The following is a 27,559-nucleotide window of genomic DNA, read 5'->3' on the forward strand; positions in this document are numbered from 1 at the left end:
TGGCAAAGGCCATTTGTGGAAGAAGGATAAAGGTTTAGGTGATGGAACTGTGGCTGGCCCCATTCAGAACCACTCCCGGGCTCCGGGGTCTGCCCACTCTCACTGGAACCCAGCTATAGCAGGGTGGTTCCAAGCAGGGAACAGAGTGGAAGCTGCAGTCCTGGAACACCTCGGCCGAACAGGAGTCGAGGGCTTCAGGAGCTGCACTGGACACAACGCTGGGGGGCAGGGAGGCGTTAACTCACGAGCTTCCCAGCTGTTACCCTGGTGGCTTCTAATGCCCCTAGGGGCTACCAGGAGATGAGGCGCTCACCCTAACACCTGTATGAGGACGCTGGTCCTCACCCGCATAGACTGCCTGCTTTCCAGCAGGGGGCCTGAGGACAGCTCCCAGGCCCACACCTCCACTTTCTCGTGGACCACATTTGCCTGCTATAGGCGCTAAGATAAAGGCACTCACAAGCAGCTCAAACACTTTCAGGTTTTGGTGAGAGAGAGAAGAGAAGACTCCAAAAGATTCCCCAAGAGTATACATAACCAGGATATTCAAGGTTCTGTTTTCTTTCCAGAACAATCTGTCTCTACAGATAGAATGAGCTCCATTGTACTGTACATATGATTTTCATTTTTTCCCTTAGCAATGATTTGTATTACTTATGTGAACCCCCCAATTCACTCATGCTCAGGAATCAATACCCCAATGACATTATTCCATCTTCTTTCTATGTCGTTTGATTTTCCCCCAAACCTTTAAGTAGCTGCCACGCCCCCAAACGTTTAAGAAAGCACTACCTTTCAAAACACGTATGGGATGCATGCAATATATTTGAATATGCATATTAAATGGCTGAATCGTAAGAATTTGTAAGAAAATGTAACAGTGGCCGTCTCTAGAGAGGAAAGTGGGGAACCGGAAGTCAGGAGTAGGACGCAAGGCCATTTTTCATGGCATATTTAAAACATTTAATATGCGCATGTGTTAAATTATAAAACATTCTTTAAATTAAGAAAAGAATCTAGACACAAACCACATATGCCCTTCCAGACTTATTTGTTAGAGCCACGGCTTTGACTCTTCCCCAAACAAAATGCCTTGATCTCACTGTTTATACGTACTGCCTGGATAAACTCTGCCCAGAAAGGTCCTCTGGAAAGAATGCTGAATATCAAAAGAGTTCATTTCCCTAAAAAAAATCCCTCTCCTATAAAACCCAGCCAATACCAGCCACTCTTCTCCAGACCCTTCCTTTGATGAGGCTGGCAAAGAGCAGAAGTACCCAAACAACTTTTAAATCTGGGCTTATTTCTCACCAGGCATCTCTTTCTACCCATAAGGACTTTCCACAAGGCCTCCGGGGTGAAGAGGAAGATTGGGCTAGCAAAACCTTTGCAGCTGGGTACTTCAGTGTGCCAGGCCTTGTGCCAAGCGGGGTACAGACACCCCTGCATGAGGCAGCGCTGCTAGTAAGCATCCCGGACAGATCACGTGCAGTTTAGAGGTCAATAACCTGCTTCAGGCCGCAGACACTGCACCAACGCACGTGCGCTGGTCCGCTTTGCAATCTGCTTCGTCCCGTGCTAAATTCTGGGACACGATTACCCTGTATAAGCCGGTGCCCCTATCTCCCCACTGCCTCCAGTAAGGCCCAACCTACTGTCCACCTCATTCCCTTCTTGGCAACCCAGAATTAAACTAAACTAACCTGCACTTCCCAAAGATTTTCCAAAACTTTTGCACACGCTGTTCCCTCTGCCTGAAACACTCTTCCCAGGGTGGGTCTCTTTGTGCCCCATCTAAGTAGGCCCACGTGCCCATAACCACCTGTCATGTCCCCAGGGTTTCATGTTCTGTAGAACATATCCGGCTATATGCTACTATATTGCTACTATATCCCATTTTCTTGTTGTTACCTATTTCCCCTTTTTGTCTGTCTCACCCCCTAGACTATATAAGCTCAGGAGAGGCAGCGTCCTTGTCAGTCTGACGGACAGTTGCCCTTTCCAGGGCCCACGCAGCACCTGTGGATAGGTGTTTAAGCGTAGTTGAGAAATAGGCAAACAATTTAGGTATCTCTAAGCTCCACCCCCCGCAGGGCGGGGCCCTCCGTTTACACAATCCTGGATGCTGGAGACCAGTCTTTGAGAGCATTTTCCTCTGGGTGGGAAGAAAAAAAATCCAAGAATGCACATAATTGCAAGTTAGCCAAACGTGAGGAGAGACCAGCAAGGAAGCAGCCCTTCCTGGACACTTCTGGGCACCGGGGAGCGACTGGACAAGGGGGACCGTGCCTCACGTGCACGATGAACCTCCGGGGGGGCCTCGATTCATGGGCTTCAGGAAATCTGGGGGGGACCTTCCAGCTCTATGCGGCTGTGGTCTACACCGGTGTTCCCAAACAGGGCACCGTGCATCTTCTTGCTTCTAAATAGTTCTGGGTGTTTTCGTGAGTATTAGAATATACAGCTAGCACATCAAACCTGTGATTTCATGGCTACTGTCACTTGGGATGAGTGAAATAGTCAAGAGGAAATGCCAGGTAAACACGAACACCGGCGAAACGAGAAACATCAAAAGTCACAACGTCCTTGCATTGCCACGTCGGAGAAGCCATCCCCGCTTTACAGCCCCACCCCGTCTCCTCCAAGGCATCCAGAGGGATGTTGGAAACTGAGGTGACCTGGGTAAAGCCTTGGTAATGGAAACACAATGCGGGGATCAAGAAGCTTAACGCCCAGGGGGCTCTTCTCTGAAGCATTGGTATTTTCAGTCCAATTCTCCCTGCACATTTTGGGATGTTTTTCCCAACAGTTTTCAAACCGCTTAATTTACAATGACCAGTTTCCCTAGGCGTTAAAGCAACATATTTTCTGCACAAAGTAGCAATGAGTAGAAAGCAGAATGCTGAATGCTAATGCTTTAACTCCCTAATCCCCAAACTACCTTTCTCCATCTCTTAAAGCCCCTGCTGCCAACATTGTTGCCAGTACCTTTAAGAAGCGCTGCTTCTCTGCTTCTCCTCTGGCCCTTTAGGAACAGAAATGTACTCTGCAAGACTCAGGAGAGGCCCACAACACTTCCTCAGCTGGCTGCCCTGTGGTGGTTTGGGAGGGTCAAGGACGAATCTCTCTGCCCTCCTGGCCACCCCGCAAAGAAACAGGGAAAAAAAAGTTTCCTTGAAATGTTAACTACAGAGAGCTTAAAAAGTAGGGCAGGGAATACTTGCAGAGAGGAGAATAAAGCCGGAATTAGATGTCATTGCTTTAAAATCATAATTCCAGGTCAAGGACTGAATTTTTCTTTTAGGTACAAAAGTACTCAAAACCCAAACAAAGCTGTTATTAAGGTTCTATCAAGATCTTCAGAAGGAGAGACTGAAAATCTAATTGCTATGCTTACACGGAAGAAGGCGGCTGCAAACAAGCTAACAAACACACATGGAAATAAACAAAGGGGAGGGTGGGATGAACAGGCAGAGCACAGAGGATTTTTAGGGCAGTGAAACTACTCTGTGTGATACTACCTGGTGGATGCATGTCATTAGACATTTGCCAAATCCCATAAAATGTACAGCACCAGGAATGAGCCCCAATGTACACTATGGAGTTTGGGCGCTCGGGAGGTGTCAGTGGAGGGTTACCAGTTATAACAACGTACCATCAATAGTGGGGCAGGCTGTACTGTGTGGGACGTGGTATCCGTGGGCACTCTCTGAATTTTCTGCTGTTTCCTTGGGCAACTAAAACTGCTCTAAAAAATAAAGTTTATCAATTAAAAAAACAAATTTAAAAAATTACACTTGCTGCAAGTCACAGTAATTTTTCCCCCAGAAAAAAGCCAGCGAATGGAAGCCTGAAATCTAGAAAGTGTCTCTGCACAGGCACAATACTCGACATCAGTTCAAGTGATGCCGAAAAGCGCCCATCTTCATGCTATGAAACTTGAGACCCAGCATGTTCATTCCCGTGCAACTTGTTCGTTCCCTCCCTGGCTGAGAAACATTTTCGGAGAGTGTTCCTTTTTTTTTTTTTTTTTTCAGTATGGGGGCGTCTCACTGCTGTGGCCTCTCCCATTGCGGAGCACAGGCTCCGGACGCGCAGGCTCAGCGGCCATGGCTCACGGGCCCAGCCGCTCTGCAGCATGTGGGATCTTCCCCGACCGGGGCACGAACCCGTGTCCCCTGCATCGGCAGGCGGACTCTCAACCACTGCGCCAACGGGGAAGCCCGAGTGTTCCTATTTTATCTAGCTTTCCTTTCGATAAAATGGGCCCCTACCTTGAATGTGATCCTCCACTTTGTCACTGACTCAATTAAAACACAAAGGATGTTCTCCGGTTGAATGAGGAACGCCCTTGAAGTGGGAGCCAGGATCTTTTAGGACCAGGATCCCAGACTCCCTGGGGAGCACGCTGGGCCAGATGAAGGAGGAGGGGCTTTGAGGGCTGGCAGGGGAGCTGAGGTTGCAGTGTCATCTGCGTCTAACCTGGGTCAGTGTTTTCCTTCTGTGATTTTAGAAAAGTACATAAAATATTAACAAGACCACCCCAAACCAGCCACCTCATCTGTCCTCGGGGACTCCCCCTGTTCCTGCTATCGACTCCTCCCCATCAGCATGTAAACATGCTCATGTGTCTCCCATGTTAAAAATATATAAAATCTCCCACAAACTCGTCTCCAGCCCCAGCTCCCTCCAGCTCCCGCTCTCCTGACCCCTCTCCTGGACAGTCAAACCTGAAAACAGCCCAGCTGTTCCCCTTTCCTCGCCTCTCTTCCCTCCCTCGGGTCCCTCCATATGGCCTCTGCCCACTGCCCACCACCTCACAGAACTGCTCTGCAGAGAAGCCAGAGGATGTACACCGTGGTCTCGTCTTACCGGCAATCTCAGCCGCATTAACAAAGCCCATTACTCCCTCTGGTCCCAATACACTGCAACCTACCAGTGCCCTCCGCCCCCCTGGCTTTATGCCAGCAAGCCCCTTCTACCCAATATTCAAGTTTCTTAGGGCTCTCTTTTATTCTCCAGCTAGGATTTCTTTTTAAAGCAAAATAATCCACCCCAAGTGGCTTCAATTATCATCCACAAACTGGTGAACTTCCAAATATTATCCTCCAGACGACTTTTGCCAGACCTGTTTATCTACCTGCTTAGCCAACATTCCCCTCGGGTGTCCCAGAGCCTCTCAAATCCAACACCTCCCAAGCAGAACTTACCATCTACCCCCAGGGCTCCCCCCCGCCAGGGGCCCCTGTTTCAATATGTAGCACCACCATTCACCTGTCCATCACCTGAACTCCTGTCCCCCTGACACCGACTTCCATGTCCTGTGGAGTACACCACCCATATATTTCTGGGAACAATCTACTACTTCTCCCCCTCCCGCTACTGCTATCTTAGTCCCTGGACACCGTCACCTCTCCCTTGCTCTAGTTCCTCTGCAATCCAAGGTCCACATCTCTCAACCAAAGAGAACTTGTTAACAAAACAAAACAAAACAAGGCAAATAAGTTGAATCCTGTCCTGCTTATAGCCCTTCCACAACTGCTTACAGCCCTTCCACAACTGCCCAGACCACAGATGAGGTTTGAAACCTTTAACACGGTCTAGATGTCACAGCGCTGGAGCCGAACCCTTCAGCTTTGTCTTTCACCCCTTCCCCATCACTCTATGCACAAAGCCCACAGACTTCCTTTCTGTTCTGGAATATTCTGGAATGAACCATGCTCTTTCCCATCAGGGGTGTTTGCTCACACACCTCCCTGTGTCTACCACGTCGCTCAGATCAAACTCCTTCTTCCCTTCTCTGTTCTCTCTACACCCCCTTGAAGTGAAAACTAAGAGTAAAGCCCAAGGGAGAATAAGAACCAAGAGAAATAGGTAAGTTGAAAAAAAGCACCAAGAAGGAAAAACAGACAGTTTGGTTTATATCCCTTTATTAACTGTACTTTGCCCTCTCAGACAGTATTCTTTAAGTTTAAAAGAAAACGTAACCCAAGGAGGTTGTGCCTAAACCAGAACAGATATAAGTTCTCAAACGGAATTAAATAACTGTGAGGGCACTGATTTTATTTTCTGTAACTGTGATCAATCAAAAGGCATCTGGAGCCCACGATCAAATCTCATAAACGATAAATGGGACTTCCCTGGTGGCACAGTGGTTAAGAATCCGCCTGCCAGGGCTTCCCTGGTGGCACAGTGGTTAAGAATCCGCCTGCCGATGCAGGGGACACGGGTTCGTGCCCCGGTCCGGGAAGATCCCACATGCTGCAGAGCGGCTGGGCCCGTGAGCCATGGCCGCTGAGCCTGCGCGTCCGGAGCCTGTGCTCCACAACGGGAGAGGCCACACAGTGAGAGGCCCGCGTACCGCAAAAAAAAAAAAAAAAGAATCCGCCTGCCAATCCAGGGGACTCGGGTTCGATCCCCGATCCAGGAAGATCCCACACGCCGCAGAGCAGCTAAGCCCGTGTGCCTCAACTACTGAGCCTGCGCTCTAGAGCCCTCAACCCACAACTATTGAGCCCACGCGCCACAACTACTGAAGCCCTCATGCCCTAGGGCCCGCATGCTGCAATTACTGAGCCCACGTGCCGCAACTACTGAAATCCCTGTGCTCTAGGGCCCATGCGCCGCAACTACTGAGCCCACGTGCCACAACTACTGAGCCCATATGCCGCAACTACTGGGGCCCATGTGCCACAACTACTGAGCCAACACACCACAACTGCTAAGCCCACGTGCCGCAACTACTGAAGCCCCTGCGCTCTAGGGCCCACGTGCCGCAACTACTGAGCACACACGCTGCAACTACTGAAGTCTGTACACTCTAAAGCCCATGCTCTGCAACAAGAGAAGCCACTGCAATGAGAAGCCCGCACACGGCAATGAAGACCCAACGCAGCCAAAAACAAATAAAATTAAAAAAAAAAGAAAAATGGTATTAGTGACAATAGTCATTGATATTTCCTAACACAGTACATGATACATCCTAATATTGATAGAATTAACATAGGAGAGCAAGAAGAGGCAGAATAACCACAAAAGCCCAATGTAGACAACTGGACAGACAGACAAGCAAAAGGAACTCTTTCCCCTAAATCCAAATTATAACATTGGCCCCCTAAAGTTGGAGTCCCCTAAGAATTTCGCAGTTGTGCACTGTCAACTCTATAATTTGAGCAAATACTACACATTGGATGATTCTACGGAATCAAACGGATTCCTTTGTAAAAGGGTTTCTCTCAGTTGTTATGGGGTTGGAGGTTGAGCCAGGCAAAGGCAGAGGAGAAATGAGGGCTCTGGGAGAAAAAAAAAGAAAGAAAAGAAAACCTGAGTAGGCCTGAGGTGGAGAGGTGAACACTAGTCCAGACCTAAGGCACAGAAGGGGCTGAAGTCCAGGTGTGGTGACCTAAGGGCAAGTTCATCTTCGTCTCGCCCCACCGTCATCCCCAGAGGGCACAACTCACCAACCAGACCTGCACCTCTACTAGGACAGCACAGCTACCACTACCGCATTTAACCCAGCTGCTGATTTATTTGGCTGTGTGTGATCCCTGTCGTGTGCTAAGAAATCAACAGAAGGGAACAAACTGCTTCTGCAATATATGCAGGACAGAACACGACTTAACCTTCAGGGCACTGTCTTAATCGTCTGACCTTCAGAGCAGAGCACAGTGCCAGGCACACAGTAGGTGTGCCACACATATTTAAGGAAACTTTTTTTCCTTATGTGCCATTGGAGGAGCTTTTTATTTCTAACCTTCACAGCTGAAGAATCAGTTTTCATTTTTTCAAATGAGGGTAAAATATCTAGACCCGTTCTGCTCAAGGCTAGGAGGGCAAAGATTATAAACTCACCTTATGGTTATTACAAAATATTTTTATTCATTTCTACAAATACTTTTGAGCCCCTAAAATGTGCCAACCACTGTGCCAGGCACTGAGAATAGAGCAGTGAGAAAAGGAAGCAACGTCCCAGGAATGGTCCTTATGCAAAGGGTCCAATGAATAAAAATCATGAAAATGTTAACTCTCACTTTTAAAAATATTCAACCATTAGTTTTTGAGAGGCTACTCTGCATACAGCAAATAAAAGAGAAAACAACCCTAAATCAGTAAGAAAATTTCAACCGCAGGTTGAGATACATTAAATCAGATACACTACTTTATACATCACATTAAGTTGAATATTGTAGAAAAAGACATATATCCTTGAAACATAAATCCCAACCAGAAATGGCAACAGACACTAGAAAGTATACCAAGTATGGTTAAGGTTAAACAGCCTGATCCAATAACGGAATTCACATCGAGGACAAATGAGGGCTCCAAAAAAGAATTCACTCAGTGTCTTTCAACTGCGATCTAATTTACAAACATTTGATTTGTAAAATTTTGATTTGCAGACATTTTTGCCACGATGGAATCCTAGGTTCTTAGGGCAGAAGGGATTCTCAAGATCACCTGACCAGGTATTCCGGTAATGCCCGTCTCATCAAGAAGGACTTCTCATAAATTGGTTTAGGTAAGTTAGACTAACACCCAGTGAGGTGACAGCAGTAACCAGCAGCCATGCCAGGTGATCTCACTCTCAAATGCTAATCCCACGATCCTTTAGCATCACAAATATGGACTAACAAGTGCCCACCCGTGTTGATATTTTCTTTTGATTCCATCAATAATACCTTGGCTGCTTTCTAGAATAGAAGTGGGGAGAAAAGCACAGATTTTCTGACAGATATCCTCAGTGAGGCAGTGTGGGGAAATGTGTCCCTGAGAGAAAGACCCCGGTCCTTTGAAGGCATGGGAGGACCTTCCCCGGGATGGGAATCAACTGAATAAAGTCTGAAACTGTCACATCATAAGGGTTACACATAACCTAGCAAGTGAGAACCGGGGCTTTGTTGACCAGCAAGGAGATTCTGAGCCTATGAATAAGGAGCGCTTCCTGACTCTGGATCAGATTCTGCTACCCATCTCTCTGGCCTTCCGTATCCTCTCCCCGCCTAACAAGCTGAGGTGCTCAGATGTGCTGTCCACCCTGAGCTCTTAAGAAACGATACTAAGACCTGTTCTATACAGGTTACCGTCCTTCCCCTAACATTGGGTTGGCCAACATGTGCGTTCGGGAAAAACCTGAACGCACGTGTTGGCCAACCCAATATTCTAGTTCGGGAAACTGTAAGTCTGATTTAAAAGTGCCCACCTGTACCTGGAAGAGTGGACAAGACCAGTCACGGGTCCATCTGCTCTGGGCTCATGCAGAGCCTCCTCTGGGATTAGGAGAGACCCTGTGCTCAGTGTGTGTGGCCCACTCCTCTGTGGGTGGGACCCAACTGATGCAGTCACTTCAGTCTATTTCGATGATAGTTTTGTTGGTTTTAATGTCTGTCTCTCCCACTTGAATGTCAAGTCTATGAGAAATGAGACCTGTCTTGTTCTTTACTGGGTCGTCTGTGACTAGCACATAGTAGGTACTCAATATTTGTTGATGGGAATCCCCTGCCGGTCCAGTGGTTAGGATTCTGCGCTTTCGCTGCTGAGGGCCCGGGTCCAATCCCTGGTCAGGGAACTAAGATCCCACAGGCTGCGTGGCGCAGTCAAAAAAAAAAAAAAATTAGTATTTGTTGAATAAATGGTCAAGTGGGAGCCCTGGGATACGCCCTGAGTTTGCCATTTACTAACTGAACTTCCAGGGGCAGGCTACTTCATCTTTCTAGGGTACAAGATTGTTATGCGATTGGATCGAATCATGTATGCTGAGTATGTACGGTAACAAGTTCCACACATATGTGTTAGCTCCTGAATGGATCATGGGGATAAATTCTTCAGGAATGAGATGTGTATCTTTAGTAAAGGCAATGCATTGAAGGCTAATCTTCTAATTATAATTCGTACTTCATGATGCAAATAATATTTACTGACTTCATTTCTAAACATGTTGGTATAAACTAAATTAAGACTAAAATGTGAAATATTTGATGATTTATGTCAGTTGAGCAAGTACTTTATTGCCACATCGGAAAAGAGAGTTAAAAGCATGACATAATCTCTCTCAAATTAGCACTTTGACACAAAGAGTGCCACTGTTCTATTTAATACTTGCCAGAAAGTTTCACATTCTTTATTGTATCTGGATGAGATATTTTCTGGTTGTAAAGTGGCCATGAGAATGTTTTTTAAACTATTATTAAAAAAAACCAAAAAACAAAACCTGCAATTTATCATCTGGTCACATGTATTGTTTTTAATGATAAAAGTGTAAAAGATCTCAGTTGCATATTCTATACTATTAAGATATTTTGTTTATTCAAATCAATTTAGAATATACTTTACTGGAATCACGACCCTCTAATGAAAATTATAAATAAAAAGATCAATTTCTATAAATTTACTGCTTATAATTAAAAGAAATCAAATTGTGTATTTTTTAATGAGATGGATAATTTTATTGAACACTGAAGACATATTGTCAATACTTGTAAGTCATTTCAACTTTTTTCTAAGATCTACTTAAAAGGTAGTCCAAAATTAATCTGTGAAACATTTTATATATGTTTAAATTAACCTCTTCATGGTATAAAGGAGAGAACAAAAGCTTGCAGATTTAGTTTTATTTTTATACTTCAGTGAGTTACACACTGGCTCAAACAGGGATACCTAGAATTTAATACGCATTTTTCTCTTTTATTATTTGCCTTTTGGTTATTGTTATTTTGTTCTTATCATAGATGTGGGTCCTCCAGCTGGTTTCTTTGCATATTTCCATTCTTTCACCTGTGTTTATAAATATTTTGTGGGCTTTTTTTTTTTTGGATCCACTGTCTTAGCTCTAAAAGAGAATATTGAGGATCAGCTGGAAATTGTATGCAATCCCTCTGCTTTTCCTCTAGCCTGTCAGCAATCTCTAACCAACGGAAATTTTTTAAAGCTGTCAGTTATTAAGCACTTACTATGGGCTTTTACCACTCACAACTGGAGTGCAGTCAGCCCTCCATATCCATGGGTTCTACATCCACAGTTTCAACAAACCGCAGATCGAAAATATTGAAAAAATCATTCCAGAAACTTCCACAAGGCAAAACTTGAATTTGCCATGCACCAGCAATTATTTACATAACATTTACACTGTATTTATAATAGTATTTGTGTTTATAACTATAACAATACATTGTATTTACAACTACTTACGTGGCATTTATGTGGTATTATGTATTATAAGTAACCCAGAGATGATTTAATGTATAAGGAAGGGTGTGTGCAGGTTATATGCAAATACTACACCATTTTACATACGGGACTTGAACATCTGCAGGGGTCCTGGAACCAATTCTCCAAGGATACCGAGGAACAAATGGATTCCCATTCTTCCCATCTAACAGCTGGGAAACTAAGTAACTTGCCCAAGGGTAATTCAGAGTTATTATTCTCTTAGCTTTAACTTGGTCTACCCTTTGGTAAGTCTAATTAGAACTGATGAGAACGCTGAGTTTGCTCCAAATGTCCAGTAAGCTTGGAGGTACCTTGGCTACTTCCCTCCCCTTTAACTTTTCTGATCCTGTGCCTTTTCCCTGTCTCCTTTTTGCTCCCGTGTCACAAAAGTATCCTTGAAACCTTGTGTAATCTGCTGTCACCAGCGAAAAGGGCTACATGTCAGTGGTGGCCACTTCCCAGCGATGTTCCTGCAGGGAGAAGTCGGGTGGTCCCAGGTCGGCAGAGCCCGGGCAGCTTGCCTGTGCAGTCTGGGTGGGAGCTGGCGGCCAAGGGCCGCTGTGAGGAAGAGCCTCCGTGGGCAGCCTGTCGTCCTGTGCCAAGAGGTACAGACGTGCCCCATGAAGCGCCTTAGTATCATTAACATCTTCCATTTGCCGGGCACTCCACTGTCATTTTTATAGGTTCTTTTTACTAGCCATACCTGCATCAGAGCTGTGTTCACTTTTTGTTTTAATTAAGTGCTCTGGCTGAAGTGGGAAAGACCGAAGGCCTTGGGGAGCTGGACTTCAACTGCCAACCAGTCAGGGATCAGACGGAACCGCGCAGCTCCCCGTGGGGGTCAGCCCTCAACCACTGCAGAAAGGGTTCCAGGAGCTTGGGCTTCACTGTAAGGAAAGATCCCCCAGTCAGTCTGGCTAGAGCTGTCAGCCACTGACGCCTGGAGCCTGTGCTGGGCCATTCTATTTCACCCTAATCCAGAATGTTCCCTTGGATTTTCCTAAAATACCGAAAGCATGAAAATCACATTAAGCCTTTTTTAGTTTTTAAAAGACACATCCATCTACATGCTTGTGCTTCAGGGTCCTTTTTCTTTCTTTCTTTCTTTAATGCCTAACTGCACTGCTTTTATCACTTCAGCTAGGGAATTCCCTGGCAGTCCAGTGGTTAGGGCTCTGTGCCCTCACTGCCGAGGGTGCGGGTTCAATCCCTGGTTGGGGAACTAGGATCCCACACAGTGCAGCCAAAAGAACCAACAAAACAAAAGTTCAGCTATAAATGACAGCCCCCAAAGCAGCCCTGTATAAGAGGCCTGGCCCTGGACTTGGAACTTCACTCCTCCGTGGTGAGGTGAACCTGAGAAACTGCCTACCCTCTCTGAGGGTCCGTTTTTCTCACCTAGGATGGGTATAATCCCAGTGCCTCCCCTCCCCCTTCAGCTTGCTTATACTGTGTGGACACAGTATCACAGGAGTTATCACACATCGGAGTTTATCTTTCAGGTTACCTGTCTGCCCCCTCCACGAGACTGAGTCCTCCAAGGACAAGGAATTTATCTGTGTCAGCACCATCTATCTAAGCCAGTACCTGACACTACAAAGGGCCCTGCAAAGCTTCCTTAGAATGAAGTCACATACAAGAAAGCCATTTGCAAATCGTTAAGCACTATTCTCATGTACCTTAGTAATTGATTACTCATCGTATGGTCCCGGACTCGAGATGTGACAGAAATACTGCTGGGTACCAAAGGAGCCAGGCTTTAGTAATTCAAAGAGCTGGAACTGAAATGTAAACTAGGACACAGTACCAGTTCTGAATTTCCTTGGGTTATTGCGTAAATACTGAGTCTTAAAACACGTGGATTAACACAGGGTGAACGTTTAGAGGGGCTGATATGGAGAGAGATGTGGCAGCCTACGTCGTGCTGGGACATCTAAAATAGTATACTAAGGCCTTCCCAAGAGAGATCAATGTCACAGCAAGGAAAAGGCTTACATTTTGACAAGGCAAGATTTTATTTCTTCTGAGTTTTTACATTTTCTCTTCACACACTTTTAAGGCTTAAATGTTTAGTCTTTCAGTTTGGTCGGGCCACCTTCGGTCCCATTTCTTAGAAAGTAATACACACTGTTTACTACCCAGGCTTTACTTGTGAACAGTCATCAGATGGTACAAGACCCTCATCCTCTCCATTGGGTCCTCCTTCTGACTTGCCCCAGGTATTGCCACTGTCGTTTCTCCAGCATCTTCTCTTAACTATTTCTAAGTTATTCTTTACCTCCAAATTCCTGCCCTTGCACACAGTAAGTGCTCAATAAATGAATTCTATTTTCAGAGTTTTTCTGTATAGCAGCAGTCTCCTTCATCTTGACTTTTCTCAGATCACCACTCACATCCCAAGAGGTGGTTCTAACATACATCACTTGAGATAGCAGTTAAATGCTATGAATAGGATCTAGGATTCCATGATCCTCTTCTTTTTTTTTTGCGGTACACGGGCCTCTCACTGCTGTGGCCTCTCCCGTTGCGGAGCACAGACTCCGGACGCGCAGGCTCAGCGGCCATGGCTCACGGGCCCAGCCGCTCCGTGAATGTGGGATCTTCCCGGACCCGGGCACGAACCCGCATCCCCTGCATCGGCAGGCGGACTCTCAACCACTGCACCACCAGGGAAGTCCTCTTCATAAGTTTAAAAACATAAACCTGAGAAACATACCTTGAACTTTACCACCCCACCCGTAAAATAATCCTGAAAATAGTGATATCACCAGCACTATGAATATCCTACTGTTAATTATAAAAATTCAACATGTGAATGAACACCACGTTGAGAAGAAAAGAGAATGAAGCTAGCATAATCCGTTTTCTAATATTCTTGTTACACTTTTATTTAGGTCTGTGTGTTTCTGCAGCAACATGCTTTCCACTGTAAAATAAATTTTCTGCCAGTCTCTTTTTTTCTGGAGTAAAAAACAATGAGATATTTGTTCAAGATGGAAAGAAAATATCTAAAATCTATTTATATATAACTCTGTCAGAAAAAAATCTCACAAAATAGAAACCAACATTCCAGATGAGCTGGCTTAATGAATTAATAGAATTATTAATTAAAGCTATTATTAGTTTATTTAATATAATTCTCAAACCCACAAACTTATACTACTGGGAATATGGTGGCTGAATACTGTGATTATTTGAAAAGCAAACTAAATTAGAGGTGACAGATCCCTGCATCATCACAGCAATCGTTTCTATTTTATACGAGTGCTCGCTTTGTCAAACTAAGAACAAGTCAGAAGAGGTCATTAACTGGTCAGCAATGCCGCATCAGAACACCAACCACTTACCCTGATTCTGCAGCCTATTCAAAGCATATATTAGTACACATCAACTTCAAGTAAAACTTCTACTGATTTTATATAGTCTCCAAGACAGAAGTCAAGAATTAGAATATTAAAAAAAAAGAATTAGAAAATTATAATCCAATTATGCATTAGGGAAATGCAAACAATATACCAGAAGATCTAGCCAAATACAGGCCCTACTTCTAGAATACTGGAATTAAAATTTACGAAAGTCATTACAAAGAATAATGCTAGTTAAATGCCATTGAACTATTTTTACTCTTTTTATACGAAATGTACAAATTTCAGGGGGGGTGGTGACAGTGGCAGCGGTGCCTCTTACTACCTTATGTAAAACACTTGAACATTCTCATCAATATTGCCATCATCTGTTTAATACTTCCAGTATATTTTTTCAACGTCTGTTTACTTAAAGTTGTATGGATGACATAATAAGCAATACAATCTGAATTACACCCCCCCCAAAAATTTACTAAAGTCATTGCCATGACGACCTTCATGATGTTTTAAGAACCCCAGTATTATGACTGCTCCCCTAATCCCAAACCATTCCAAATAAAATTTACTCCTGTGAAAAGCTGTCAATCTCCTTGTAAGCCAACTTTTGTGAATCCCCTGGAGTTTGGGCAGCGATTATGCCCCTCAGAGAGTGCCTCCTACCCCCTCTAGCAGTGGGAAGGGTCTGCAGAACAAACTTAGAAGAAGCTGTGGAGCTGAGTATCAAAGGAAAGTAGAGGGGAGAAAAACCAGCTTTGGTATAAAGCATCCACCTGGAATGGCTGTCTGAGGTGACAGTGAGAGGGAGGGGGCCTGGGTGAGCCACACTGCCAGAGGCCTCCTGAGACTGCCCATCTCCTAGGAGACCAGAGGGGGTGCTACTGGCCCAAGGCAACAGACGCCCCAGAAGGAGACACGGCAGAAAGGCCCCTGCGCAGCACCCGTACGACCTATTCACAAGAGAAACACTGAAGACGGACACTGGGACTTTATCAGCAAGATCAGCCGTTTTTCATACGTCAAACATTCTGTGCTAAGATAATAAAATGACAGAAAATGTTCATTGACCACTCCTGTTTTAAGCACTTCTTAAACAGTAATTCATTTAACGCTGATGACCCTAGGAGGTGAGTATGACCACTGTCCCCATCTGACCCAGGAGGAAACTGAAAACCACGTTGGTTCTGGGCAGAGCTGAGCTTTGGCCCCGGCAGTCAGGCCCTGGAGTCTACTCTTAACATGTTCTATGTGATGGGGCTTCTCAAAAGAGGCTGATACTGTCCCCAGACTCGTCAGAGGCTGGGACCACACACAGCAAAATGGAAGCATGTTAAGCACTGGAATATTCTTCTGTGTTCCCAATTTTTTTTTTTTTTTGCTGTATTTTAACAGGTTTGCTCTTCTTAAGTTGCTCCAGGAAAGCACCTCAGGCAGTGATATGAATCTAATGTTATATCATCTTCTCTTTAATGGATTCTTTTATTTGAACAGCTGAGAATTTTGGAATCAACAGACCATGCATTTAAAAGCAGACTCTGAAATCTGACAGTTCTGGACTCAAATCCCAACATAGTCACTAACCAGTTGTTGGACCTTCAGTAAATTAAGTCAACATCTATTAACAGACTCCTCCTTTGTAAAATGGAAATAATAACCATAACTCCTTGAAGGACTGTGTGAGGATTAAAGGAGACCAAGTAGCCCACTGCTCCTGAGCGATGCAGAGGCTGCCGGTCGGGGGACCCCTTTAAAGCCCTCTGTTATTCATGATGACATTCCACTTCCTAACTACAGAGTCAGTTAGAGGCTGAGACAGTTGACATCAGACTCTTCAAGGAGGGAATCACGTTTGTCTCTGGACTGCAGCCCAGTAAAGTGGAAGCCTCGGGGCCACACACTCCCTCCCTTCACTCCTGCGTGGATCTGGTCCAAATGTCCATTCCCTGACCCAGAACAGTGAAGAAGCCAGGATGGTGAAACAGTTCACCTGTGTAAGTTCCTTAAAAACCACATGGCAGGGCCTTCGCGGGCAGTCCTGTGGTTAAGACCACGCTTCCAATGCAGGGGGTGCGGGTTCGATCCCTGGTTGGGGAACTAAGATCTTGCCTGACGCGCCGCAGCCAAAAAAACCCCCAAACCAAAAACTACATGGCAAGAGCCACAGCACGTGTAGGTATCAAAACAAATCCACAAGCTGAAGAAATGTGGTGGAGAGAGCCCTTATGGGACCCGGTGCTAAAAATAACAGTTCCCTTTGTCTTGTGTTAAGAGAGGAAGGATGGGGACTGAGTGGTGAGACGGCGGACTGAACCGGGTGAGTTACCCTGGACTGGGGACATGTAGTTAAAACTAGAAATTGATAATTGCAAGCTTCCAAACTAGTCTTGACATTCGGTAACCCAATTATCACAAAGGAAGCAACACTTATCTCTGTCATTCTCCAGCATTCCTTTCCAAATTCCTCTTTCTTCCCAGAAGCCTACAGCCTAACCTCTCTTAAATCTGTCAGCCCTTCGTAGGTAGCACATTTTTGCCTCCTTCCTTACAGACCGGATCAAACCGCCCATCTGCCAGGGTTCACTGCCAGGTGATCAGGGGAAAGCAGTAATTCAGGGTGTGAAGGAGTCTAGACACTCCCAGGAAAGGCTTGCATTACAAAGATGAGTTTCAAATGTCTATACTCAGGTGGAGATAGGGCTGGTGATGGGGGAAGAACTGAGTGGCCCTGGATGGTGCTCGGGGCTTCCCTCCAAGGCCTCCCCAGGTACCCGCAGTTTCCCAAGGTTCCAGAAATGGACTCGACACAGGAGACCCTTACCGCCCCCCCATCCCCGCTCCTTCACGCCTGTGGGACTTCCCTGTACTCCCCCCCACCGCACCATCTCCCCCACCCCGCTCCCCTCCCCCCCCATATTAAAAACAACCGAACTAACTACCTGGAGGGCCCACAAGAGCTGAACTGTTTCCAGTTGCTAAACACAAATCACAAATCTCAGAAAGTAGTGGGTTTCCAGAAAAAGGAAGTTCCCACTGGGGTTTGCAAAGCTGCCCGAGAGCAAACTGCTGTGACAAAAACTACGATTAAAGCTCAGACACTCTGGCCTTCCAATACTGGAAGACCACTTCCATTTGATTTGAAAATTTGTTTGAACACAAACTTCCATTTGTTCCCACTTCCATTTGTTTTGAAAATTCTGTGACCCAAGATGCGGACAAATTTAGGATAGGATATGAATAAAAAAAAAATTCAGTCACAAAGGAAAGTTTGCTGTCAGATATAAATGGATCTTTTTTTTAAGGAAAAGAAGGCTCCGTCAGATTGTTATAGCAAAAGCTGAAAGGAAGAAAGTCTGACAGTAAAAAAAAAAAAAAGTGTTGAACAGAATTACTGAAAACCTAAAACACGTCTAATTAGGTTGGGCCTCCTGTAGTCTGACAGGACGCGCTGGGGTCCAGTGTCTAGTTCACAGCCATGGGCGCTAGGTAACATCCCCTCACATGCAGGTTCAATCTCAGCCCATAGGGGATATTAGCGAGATATCCTGAATGGCTTAAATGCCCATTTATTTCTAGACCATATAGAAGCTCAATCTCTGTTATAAAGACTCGACACCATTCAGAGACCATCCTCTCTTGAAAGAGAAGGCAAAGAGAAACTTTCACAGATCTGGAAACCCAAAGGGCCTAAAACTTGACAAGTTCATCTGTTTCCCTTGTGATGTTCATGCAACAAACAGAGAATCACTTCAGCTTGGAAGCCTGTCCTCTGCAAACCCTGACCGAGGGCAAAAACTGAATCCTGTTCCTCTTGGCACTACTTAGCAGGTAGCAAGAGGTTCAGGTAACAATGGTTGAGCTGAGGGACTTCCCTGGCAGTCCAGTGGTTAAGACTCCTTGCTCCCACTGCAGGGGGCACGGTTCGATCCCTGGTCAGGGAACTAAGATCCTGCATGCCCTGCAGTGGGGCCAAGAAAAACAACAACAAAAAACAATGGTTGAGCTGAATTCAGCTTCTTTAGAATATTACTAGTGTTAAACAAAAATGTTTATCAGCACAAGGTTTCAAATTCTAAAGCTCCATTTTCTTTCATTTTCATTTATCAAAGTCAATCAATCTCCCTTTTTGGACCAATTAATTCCCACTACCTATCCCCTATCTAAATTCTCCAAAGAAGTCTTTCAAATAGCATCCTGACTAATCGGTACAATGCAGTGAATGATCAATCAAGAGAAGTAAAAAAGGTTCTAGAAATAAAAGTTCTAGAATACTAGTTTACGTCTCGTCCTGAGATTTTCAACATACGTAACCACAAAGCAACTCCTATATCGATTCTGCTTTTGAAGTGGCAGTGGAGATGCCAAAAGATAACTTGAAAGTGAACTTATTAAATCACTGAAGTGGAGCTTTGGCCTAAATCAAGGTGAAAACCTAAGAGGTCTCACGCACAACTCACAGTCCTATTTGAAGAAGGGGCTCTTCTTGCTTGAAATCCATCTACAATGACGAGAGGATGCCCTTATAGGTGACATTTGTTAGGGGAACCAGATTTTAAGTCAGGGTTTACATTCGAGATGAATGGCATCCACTTTCTCCTTTGGTGGCAAATACTTCGCTTTCTATTTCCTGGATCAGATATGATAGATAGTGAGCTGACATATATGTAGGTTCATATCAATTTAAAATAATACACCTGAGTACTCACTGCAATATGAATATGCAAGAGTAAAACTACAGATCTCTTTCGTCACCTTTTAACCTTTATTTTAATCTCGTTTTAATATTTAATGAGGCCAAAATCTTGCCAATGAGACTACTTGCCAAGTGGAAAGTGATTAGTTTATAAAGATTCCTGGTACCCAAGCCAAAATAGTAGGTGCTCAGTAATTGTTTCCTGAGTGAATGAAGAAAGTTCCACACTTATGTTAATGCCATTTAGTTTCTTCACCAATTTGAACTTTCTGTAAAGGAGAGCAAACATTCCTGCATCAGAAAAAATAATAGAGCCACAAAATATTATTAAAAATCAGGAAAATACCCATTTTAAACAAGGTGGTTAATCCTAATTGCTCCAGATAACCTATAATTGCCATAGCTGTTAAACACACTCTTCTGTCACGTTTACAGAAGTTTGATTCCATCTTTAAGGAAATTAAAGTCTCCAAATTCAAAATAAGATTTTGGTGATAATTTCAATAATACAGAAAATGCATGTTTTTTCTAGTAAGTAGATAGAATGAGTATTCCTTCTCCCTTCCCACATGACAGCACCTGAATGAAGAGTGGTTTCCCAAGTGCTATTAGTATCCAGCTTCCTCAAAGGCAAGGTCATGAACCACTGGGCGTGCCTCACAGGGAAGCTGCTCTAATTTTCATCTTGGAGACTCTAAGGACAGACTCTGGCCCCTAGTGAAGTCGATGAAACAGAAACACTGGACGTGCACCATCAACCCCAGAATCTCTCCACTAATAGATTTCCTACTTACAGGATTCCTTAAAAGTATTTCTGGAAGTAATCTGGGTTAGGGCCAAGTAGCTCCAACTGAAGGCACCTTTGTCACAAGCTTACGAACGCTGCCAAGTAGACTTTAGGTATACGTTAGGGAGCTAATTTTCACATTTTCGTTTGGTACCAAGAAAGGTACAGTCCATAAAAGCTTTAGCAACAAAACTATGATATTTAGAATCTAAACTCCTACTAGTATTCTTCTTTCTGTAAATGATAAAGACTAAAATTACAGATCTCTATCATCCCACCTAGGCTGAAGTACTGTTGACTGAGGCAGGAAAAATGCTACATTTTCATGCAAAGAGAACAGCTATGAAGAGGTAGGATATGGGACATGCTAAGCCTTTAAACACCACGTTATCTCCACCTGGGAGCTAGATGTTGTACTAGCAACTGGATCACTTAAATCACAACAGCCTTGGGTGGGGAGGGGTGGGAACTAAAACCATCCCTTACTTTGAATACAGACCTTCAAAAGAATTCATGAATGAACCAGTTAAGGTAACCAACACAACCACCAAGCCCTCCACCCACTCCAAAACCAACTAAAACCAGGCACTCCACATGAGTGAAAACATCACAAATTCCATAATCTTCATTAATCCTTGAGTGCATTCATTTTTCAACCAGTCCCATAAGTGATACACTTATGAACACCCTCAAGAAGTAAAAACAGTAAATGCATTGATAGTAACAGGCTCTTCATTTTTTTGAGAAACTTGCAATGTTACAAAAGAATCAAACATCGGGGCGGGGGGGACTGTGGCCTCAAGTGGTCCTTAGTGGAATCCAGCGCCACTCCACTTGATGAGGGTCTAGCCTGCATTAAAGTTAGACAGCCTATGTTTATAATTAAGTGATAATGACCGAAGTTCGAGGTACACAGGGCATTTCCTGGGGATTAATGACCAGCCAAAGGAGTTGCCGACCTAAAGCAAAGCCTCCAGCCAGTAACCCCAGCCAGTCCTTAATCCCCAGGAAATGCCCTGAACCTCAACAGCGATTTTAGTAAATACAGGAGGAAAAAGTTTAATATCAGCTTTGTACTTAAATTAAACACCTTTTTCATACTTAGAATGCTCAGACTTCATAAAGTGAGTTCTACAGGAGTTACTAAAGAGTTCCCTTAAACTTAAGGCTGATAAAAAAAATGTTCACTCTAACATTAGTGAAAGCAAAGAGGGCAACTTTTTGTAGTGTTTTAACTGCAAGAGACTTAGCTAAGATACTGTTTGAGAGGCATAATGATAACATAACCAACATATGGACCCTCAAATCTACATTTAACCTGGGAGTTACCTGACAATCACTAAAGAATAAAAGAATCAGTGTTCAGGTTTACAGAAATGATTGATCTCACTCAGTTAAAATGAAAGACTGTGACAGAGTGACTGCAATTCTTAGAACAAAACCAAACCAACTAAACAAACCCCCCTAATCTTTCGTGGATCTCATGTCATTATTCTATGTGACACTGGTGTCAAGAAACCAGTAGACAAATGCCAGGGGACAAACTGCTTCATTGTTAAATTCAAGCAGATAGATACTTTAATAAACTCTCTTAGGCTTTTAACTCTTAATTAATCAGGTGCTACTTGAAACCAGGGCATTTTAAGGGTTTTTACTTTATCAGAAGAATGTGATCGTTTATTTCTGCTTTCAAAGAAAAAGCAAACCCAAATTCTCCAAAGAGGAGAAAGAACTCTCCTGTCCATCCTTACAACGCCCTACAACCACCTCCTGGTCTGTCAGAAACTACCATGCACACTACAAGTGCAGAAAGCCACGTAAGCCTCTGGTCTCGTGTATTTTAGAGAACTTTGGTGTTTATAGAACCTTTCACAGCCCCTTTCTCGGTTGGCCTTGAGGCTTGCTGATTAGCAAGTAAACGTTTGAAAGGGTCAGTGTGTCCAGAACTGGAATTTCCACTTTGGAAAAAGCACAGAGGTACCTGACATCTGTTCCTTGAAAGACCTGCACTACACCTCCAAACTTAGAGCTGAAATTCCTACTTCTGCTTGATGGCAGGGAGGGCAAAGCTGTAAAACCCGCTGTGGCTACTCCTGCCTGGAAAATAGAGCAGAGTCCCCAAGGACCTCTGCTTTCTGGCTCCTACAGCACAGTACCCAAAAGATGAATACAGTTTTAATAATATGAATATATTCCTCCAGGAAAAATAATAAGACAAGCATCCAATCGAATCCCCAATCTCCACCCAGATTTCTAAGTGCTTAGAAATAAATAATTTTTGTGTGAAAACAGTTTCCTTATCTTTGTTGAGGATACTGAAGTCCAGAGAGTGAACTGACTTGCCCAAGGTGGCTCAGCTTCTGGGCTAGCACTCTTACTTTCGTGTTCTTTCCACTCTACTGTGTTGTTACCTCAGTAGTCTATCTTCCCACCACTTATCTGCCCCCTAGACAGAGAGCTCCATGGAGCTAGGAAAGACAGCAATGTTTCAGTGCCCACTCTGCTGGGCACCATGGGGCACACTCCAGTTGGGAGCCTGGCTGGCAGTGGACATACTACCTTTCCATAACTTTAACAAGTGACTTTCGTTTATGAAAACTACATCCCAAATGTTGCTTTACATTCAACTACACCTTATGGTATAAACTGGCACTCAACCGCCAGTCTCTCCAAAACCCGCCCCTTTACAGTAAGTAGGATTGGCATGTTTTCTTTTTAAATAATTTATAACTTTTTCTACCTTCATAAGTTAGGGCGAATATGTAATACAGTATTTTAATGGTTACTTTATTCAAAGATATTTTAAGTAACTGCTCCATTTATATGCACAGTATTCCTGCACTCTTTGCCTTATAAACTCAGGCATTCAGTGGAGAGAGGCTGCGAGGGTTGAGCTGACCCTTTTGTTCTGAGAACTTTGACGTTTTCAGCGTTACTGCGCAGCAGGGATTGTTAGGTAGCTTGCCCTCTCACAGCCTTTAAGGTTAGGTGTAAACTGTCCTGAAAAGCATCAAGAGAGTTAAGCTTCTAAGGGTGAAATCAAATCCGACTCAGCATATTTGCTACTTTGAAAAACTTCCCCCCAACCCAGACCTGAGTTAGCACAAGTTAGTCTCGAAGTGGTACCAGAGAAACATTTCATGCATAGAGTTTGGTTTGGTTACCTGGGTGGGGGAAACAATAGCAGGTGAAACTACTGTGGGAGAATTGGTGCTTCTGTGCCCATTGGCTTCTGGAAGAAGAGGCAGGGGGTCGTGTTTCACGGAAACCACCACCACCGCATCCACAGGCTCCGAGGAGGGGCGGATACAAAGTCTTTTAGGGGAAGAGGGGCCGCAGATTTCCCCCGACCCGAACACGGACTCGTACAGGGCGCGCTTGGGCGCAGCCTCCGATTTCACGTCGGGCCCGACCTGGCTGTCTCTGGGGAGGATATAGGTGTTCCCCAGCGAGGGCGGCTGGGGGCGGTGGTGGTGAGAGGGATGGGTGGGGGGATGGGGGGAGTGGTGGCGAGCCGCCCCGTTCAGAGCCTCGGCGTAGCAGCCCTGCGGCGCGGGCGAGCCCAGTTTGGTGCCGATGCCCGCGATGCTGTTGAGCGTGGCGATGGAGACGGCGCCGATGCAGTGGTTGGTGTAGGTCTTGGAGAGCTTGGCCGCCTTGGACAGCATCTGCATCCTGGTGCCCAGCAAGTTCTTGCCGATGGCTTTGTTCTCGTACCAGGTCACATCGCCCTCGCTGCAGTGGTCCCGGGGCCGCTGGAAGAACGCCTTGCAGAGGGGGTTGCGCTTCGACAGGTACTTGACGAAGCTGGCGTAGGGGCAGAACTCGGTGCCCGTCTCGTACATGCGCGGCAAGTTCTCCTCGTCGCTGCTCTCGGCGCGCTTCTTGCTCCACGACGACGAGCGCGACTTGTGGTAGGGCCCGAGGGACTTGAAGTAGACGAACTTGCGGCCGTCCTCGTCCATGGCCAGCCCGAAGGAGTCCTCCTCCAGCTCGCGCTGGTTCTCGCGGCCGCGCGTGCAGAAGTACATGCACGTCTCGAACCAGACCTTGTTGAGCAGCCCGAAGGGCGTGTTGGTGCTGAAGACGCTGGAGGTGTAGAGCTTGCGCAGGTCGGCGCGCGTGATGGCTTGCTTCTGCACCACCGGCCCGGCGCCCTGCTCCTCAAGCTTGCGGATGACCGCGGCCAGCGTCAGGTTAGCGCTGCGCAGCTCCGGGTCCTTGGTGAGGTCGAGCGTGCGGCAGTACGGGGGCTCGTTGAGGTAGCGATTGAGGGAGCTGCGGATGCTTATGAGCGACGACTTGCTGTAGAGCTGGCCGCTCTTGGAGCGGGCCTCGGCGTAGAAGGAGCGCAGCACGCGGCACAGCGCCCCCTTGTCCATGGTCTCGAAGTCCGGGCTCTGCGCCTTCTCGCTCAGGTACTCCCGGAAGATGCGCACGGCGTAGCGGGTGGCCAGCCGGGTGTTCTCGCTCAGCCGGGCCCGCTCGGGGCGCTGCAGCACGTCGGGGTCCAGCTCGGCGCCGTCCCCAGGCGGCCCGCCACGGGCCCGGGGCGCCAGCAGCCGCGGCGGCGCCTCGGGCTCCAGCGCGGCGCTCTGGTCCATATTGATCATATGGACCGGCTCCGGCTCCAGCTCCTCCCCGGCCGAGTCCTCGGGCTCCAGGGGCTCGTCCCAGTCCAGACCCATCTCTTCCTCCTCCTCTTCCTCCTCCTCCTCCTCCTCCTCCAGCCCCCCACCTCCGTCCTCCTCCTCGTCCCCCGTTATCTGCACCTCCTGGATCTCGTCCTCCTCCTCCTCTTCCTCCTCCTCCTCGCCCGCGCTGCAGTAGTGCGGGCGGCCGTGGCGGCGGCCTCGGCCCCCCGCACCGCGCTCGCCCTCGCCCCGCTCCCCATTGTTCTCGGCGGCGGCGGCGGCGGCGCTGGCGCTGCCGCCCGCGCTGGTGTTACAGTCCCCGCTGCCAGGCATTCTCGCCATATTGCCGTCTCTCTGCCAGTCCTCGGGCAGGGCGCATGCGCTATATTGGACCGCAGCGCTGAGAGCTTTTGTGTTTAATGACCTTCAGCTACCGGGAGGCAAAGCCGGGCTCTTAAAGGAGCCGCGCTCCAATTGTCAGTTCGGAGCGCTGCTCCGGAGGGGCAGCGGCGCGCAGGGGATGGAGGGGTAGGGAGGCGGGGGGTAAATTAGACAGGGAGAGCGTAAGGACCGAGGCTGGCTGGACCCTCTTCCTCCCCCACCTCTCTCCCCACTCCGAAGAAAACTTTGAAGGGAAAAAAAGGAAGGGGAGGGAGAGCTGTCGGTGGGGGTGAAACACTCCCAACTTACCCTCTGGCTGAGTGGCGCGCGGGCCCGGGCGAGAGAGAGAGGGAGGGCCGGCGGGAGGGAGGGGCGGCCGCTTCTCTAAGTAATGCCCGAGGAGCAGTGCCCCTTCCACCGCCCCCTCATTGCCCCCCGGAGCCGGGGGTTCCGGGAGGCGGCAGCACCCGGTGGGCCGCGGATGCTACTTCGAGAAGCCTGTGTCTGGGGCCGCCCGGAGCGGAGCGGAGCAGGCAGGTTAATGAGTAGGGTGGAGGAGGCACGGCGGGGCCCCGCACCCTCTCTGCGCCCGCGGCCAGGGCGCAGCGGGCGAGGCTTGGGAGCAGGATGGGGCTGCCGGCAGCGGCGACTCCCCCACCTACTTGCTGCGGGCGAGGCGCGGGGGCCTGCGGCCAGCCGCAAGGCTCCCAGCTCCCTTTCTGACTCTTGCAAAGGAGCGAAACACGCCCCACGTCAGCCTCATCCCTTTCGACTTTTCCAACAGCCACTTTTAAGCTGTCATTAAAGACCGGGGGCGCTCCCCGTAGGTGTGGGGCAAGTCCGCGCCGGTCCAGTCAGCCTGGGGAAAGAGCGCGGAAGAAAGACTGGGAGGGGCGGGTGGGAGGGGAGACGCGGGAAGAGGCGCTGGGGACCCCAGGGACCCCTCCCCACTCGCCCAGGCCACCGCCCTCCTGCCTCGGAGCAAACTGACACAACTCCCTCCGGCAAGGCGCTCCACCTAGTTGGAGCGAGCAATGCCGGTCCCTAAGATCCGTCGGGCAGGAGGGCGGAAAAAGTGAACTTGGGTCTCGGCCGCCCCCGCCGCCGCCACAATTCCGGCAATTGGGATCCCGAGCGTGCTCTAGTTCCAAGTTTGCCAGCTGCCGTTCGTTTGCCCTCAGGGCTGCGCTGCCTTCGGCGCGCGGGGGCGGGCACCTCCGAAACTGGAAAGGCGGCCAAAGAGCTCGCCCGGGTCCCGCTTTCCCATCAGAGACACTGTCCCACTTCCAGCCAAAGGCCCGCCCCCGGCGCGCCCAGGCTCCGGGCACGTCCTCGTCACCGCCTCCAGGTCTCCCAGGGGCAGCGCCCCCAGAGCCTCCGGAGGCCTCGACTGATTTCTTTGGACGTACAGCCACGGCCACCTACGGATTTCGCCCTGTATTCTAACTTTCTCCTCCTCGGGCAGTCTGAGTGTCCCCCCGGCGCGCTAGTCAACTCCGAGTCCCAGGGGCTAGGGGAACCTACGGAGTCAGGTACCAGCAGCGCGCGGCCCAAGCCGGCCAGCCTGTGCGGCTGCCTCGCCAGCTCCTCGAGGGCGTCCTCGGATTTCCTTCCGAGTTCTCAGCAGTTCCGCTGTGAGAGTCTTGTCAATTGCCGGTCCCCCGAGGACCCCCTCTCCCCGGGGCCCTCTGTCTTGCTTTCAGGGCAGTTTATAATTTTGCGCATCAAAAGTAACCCATCTGTCCATTTGTAAGAAGGAAGGAAGGGAGGGAGGGAGGAAGGAAGGAAGGAAGGAAGGAAGGGAGGAAGGAAAGGAGGAAGGAAGGGAGGAAGACTAGGTCTCTGGGCCGCATGGGCGTCTAAGTGGGAGTTGACTGTCTCCACAGCGATGAGTCCTTGCTCTCCGTGTTCCTCCTCGGCCCTGGACGTTGCCGAGCTTTGGGGACAAGTTAGAGCAAGTGTGTGAACAAGTTAGAGCAAGTCCCTGCCTCGCGGGCCCTCTCCCGCTCTTCGGGGAAAGACAGACAGACAGACAGACACACACACACACACACACACACACACACACACACGCTCTCATCCGTCCTCCTCTCCGCAGAGAACAGTCTCGGGACGCGAGGAATCCGGAGGTGGCATTCCTCGGGAATCGTCCCGGAGGTGCGGCCCGTTTTGTTCAAAATACATTGTCCCCCGGAAATGTGTAGAAAGGAGCCCAAGGCAGTAGGCAGCTAAGTTAGTCGCAGACGCGGGCCCGCGCACACGAGTTGGCACACACCAGTAGCACCGGCTACTTCCGGCAGCCTCTTTGTCCCGGGATGTTCCCAGGTTTTGGGGCCGCCGGAACTCTCCGGCGGGGCATTTCAGCAGTTCTGAGAATTCAGGTGGGCGCCCGGCAAGTTACCTACCAGGGGCTGCTCCCCGGCGGCCCTCACCGCCGACGCAGTGAACCTAGGGGCCTCGTTGGCTCGGGGCTGCGCTCCCGGCTCGGCCTGGGGACTCG

The 27,559-nt window shown here is 47.6% G+C and overlaps 1 protein-coding gene across 3 annotated transcripts in view; it reads right to left on the minus strand.

The window, feature by feature from the left end:
* KCTD1 (potassium channel tetramerization domain containing 1) overlaps positions 1-25,908 on the minus strand; it is a 90,231-nt gene extending 64,323 nt beyond the window's left edge. For 2 of the 3 annotated variants that reach the window (XM_027127654.1, XM_027127655.1), the window contains exon 1: positions 23,209-25,362. In XM_027127654.1, coding sequence (XP_026983455.1) covers positions 23,209-25,020 — 1,812 coding nt within the window. In that variant the 5' untranslated portion in view covers positions 25,021-25,362. The other variant, XM_027127656.1, reaches the window with a different exon arrangement.
* Positions 25,909-27,559: the final 1,651 nt, after the last annotated feature.

Source organism: Aethalodelphis obliquidens, unplaced genomic scaffold, assembly GCF_003676395.1.
Source record: "Aethalodelphis obliquidens isolate GAN/ISIS:26980383/991018 unplaced genomic scaffold, ASM367639v1 scaffold32, whole genome shotgun sequence".
NCBI classification, from domain to species: domain Eukaryota; kingdom Metazoa; phylum Chordata; class Mammalia; order Artiodactyla; family Delphinidae; genus Aethalodelphis; species Aethalodelphis obliquidens.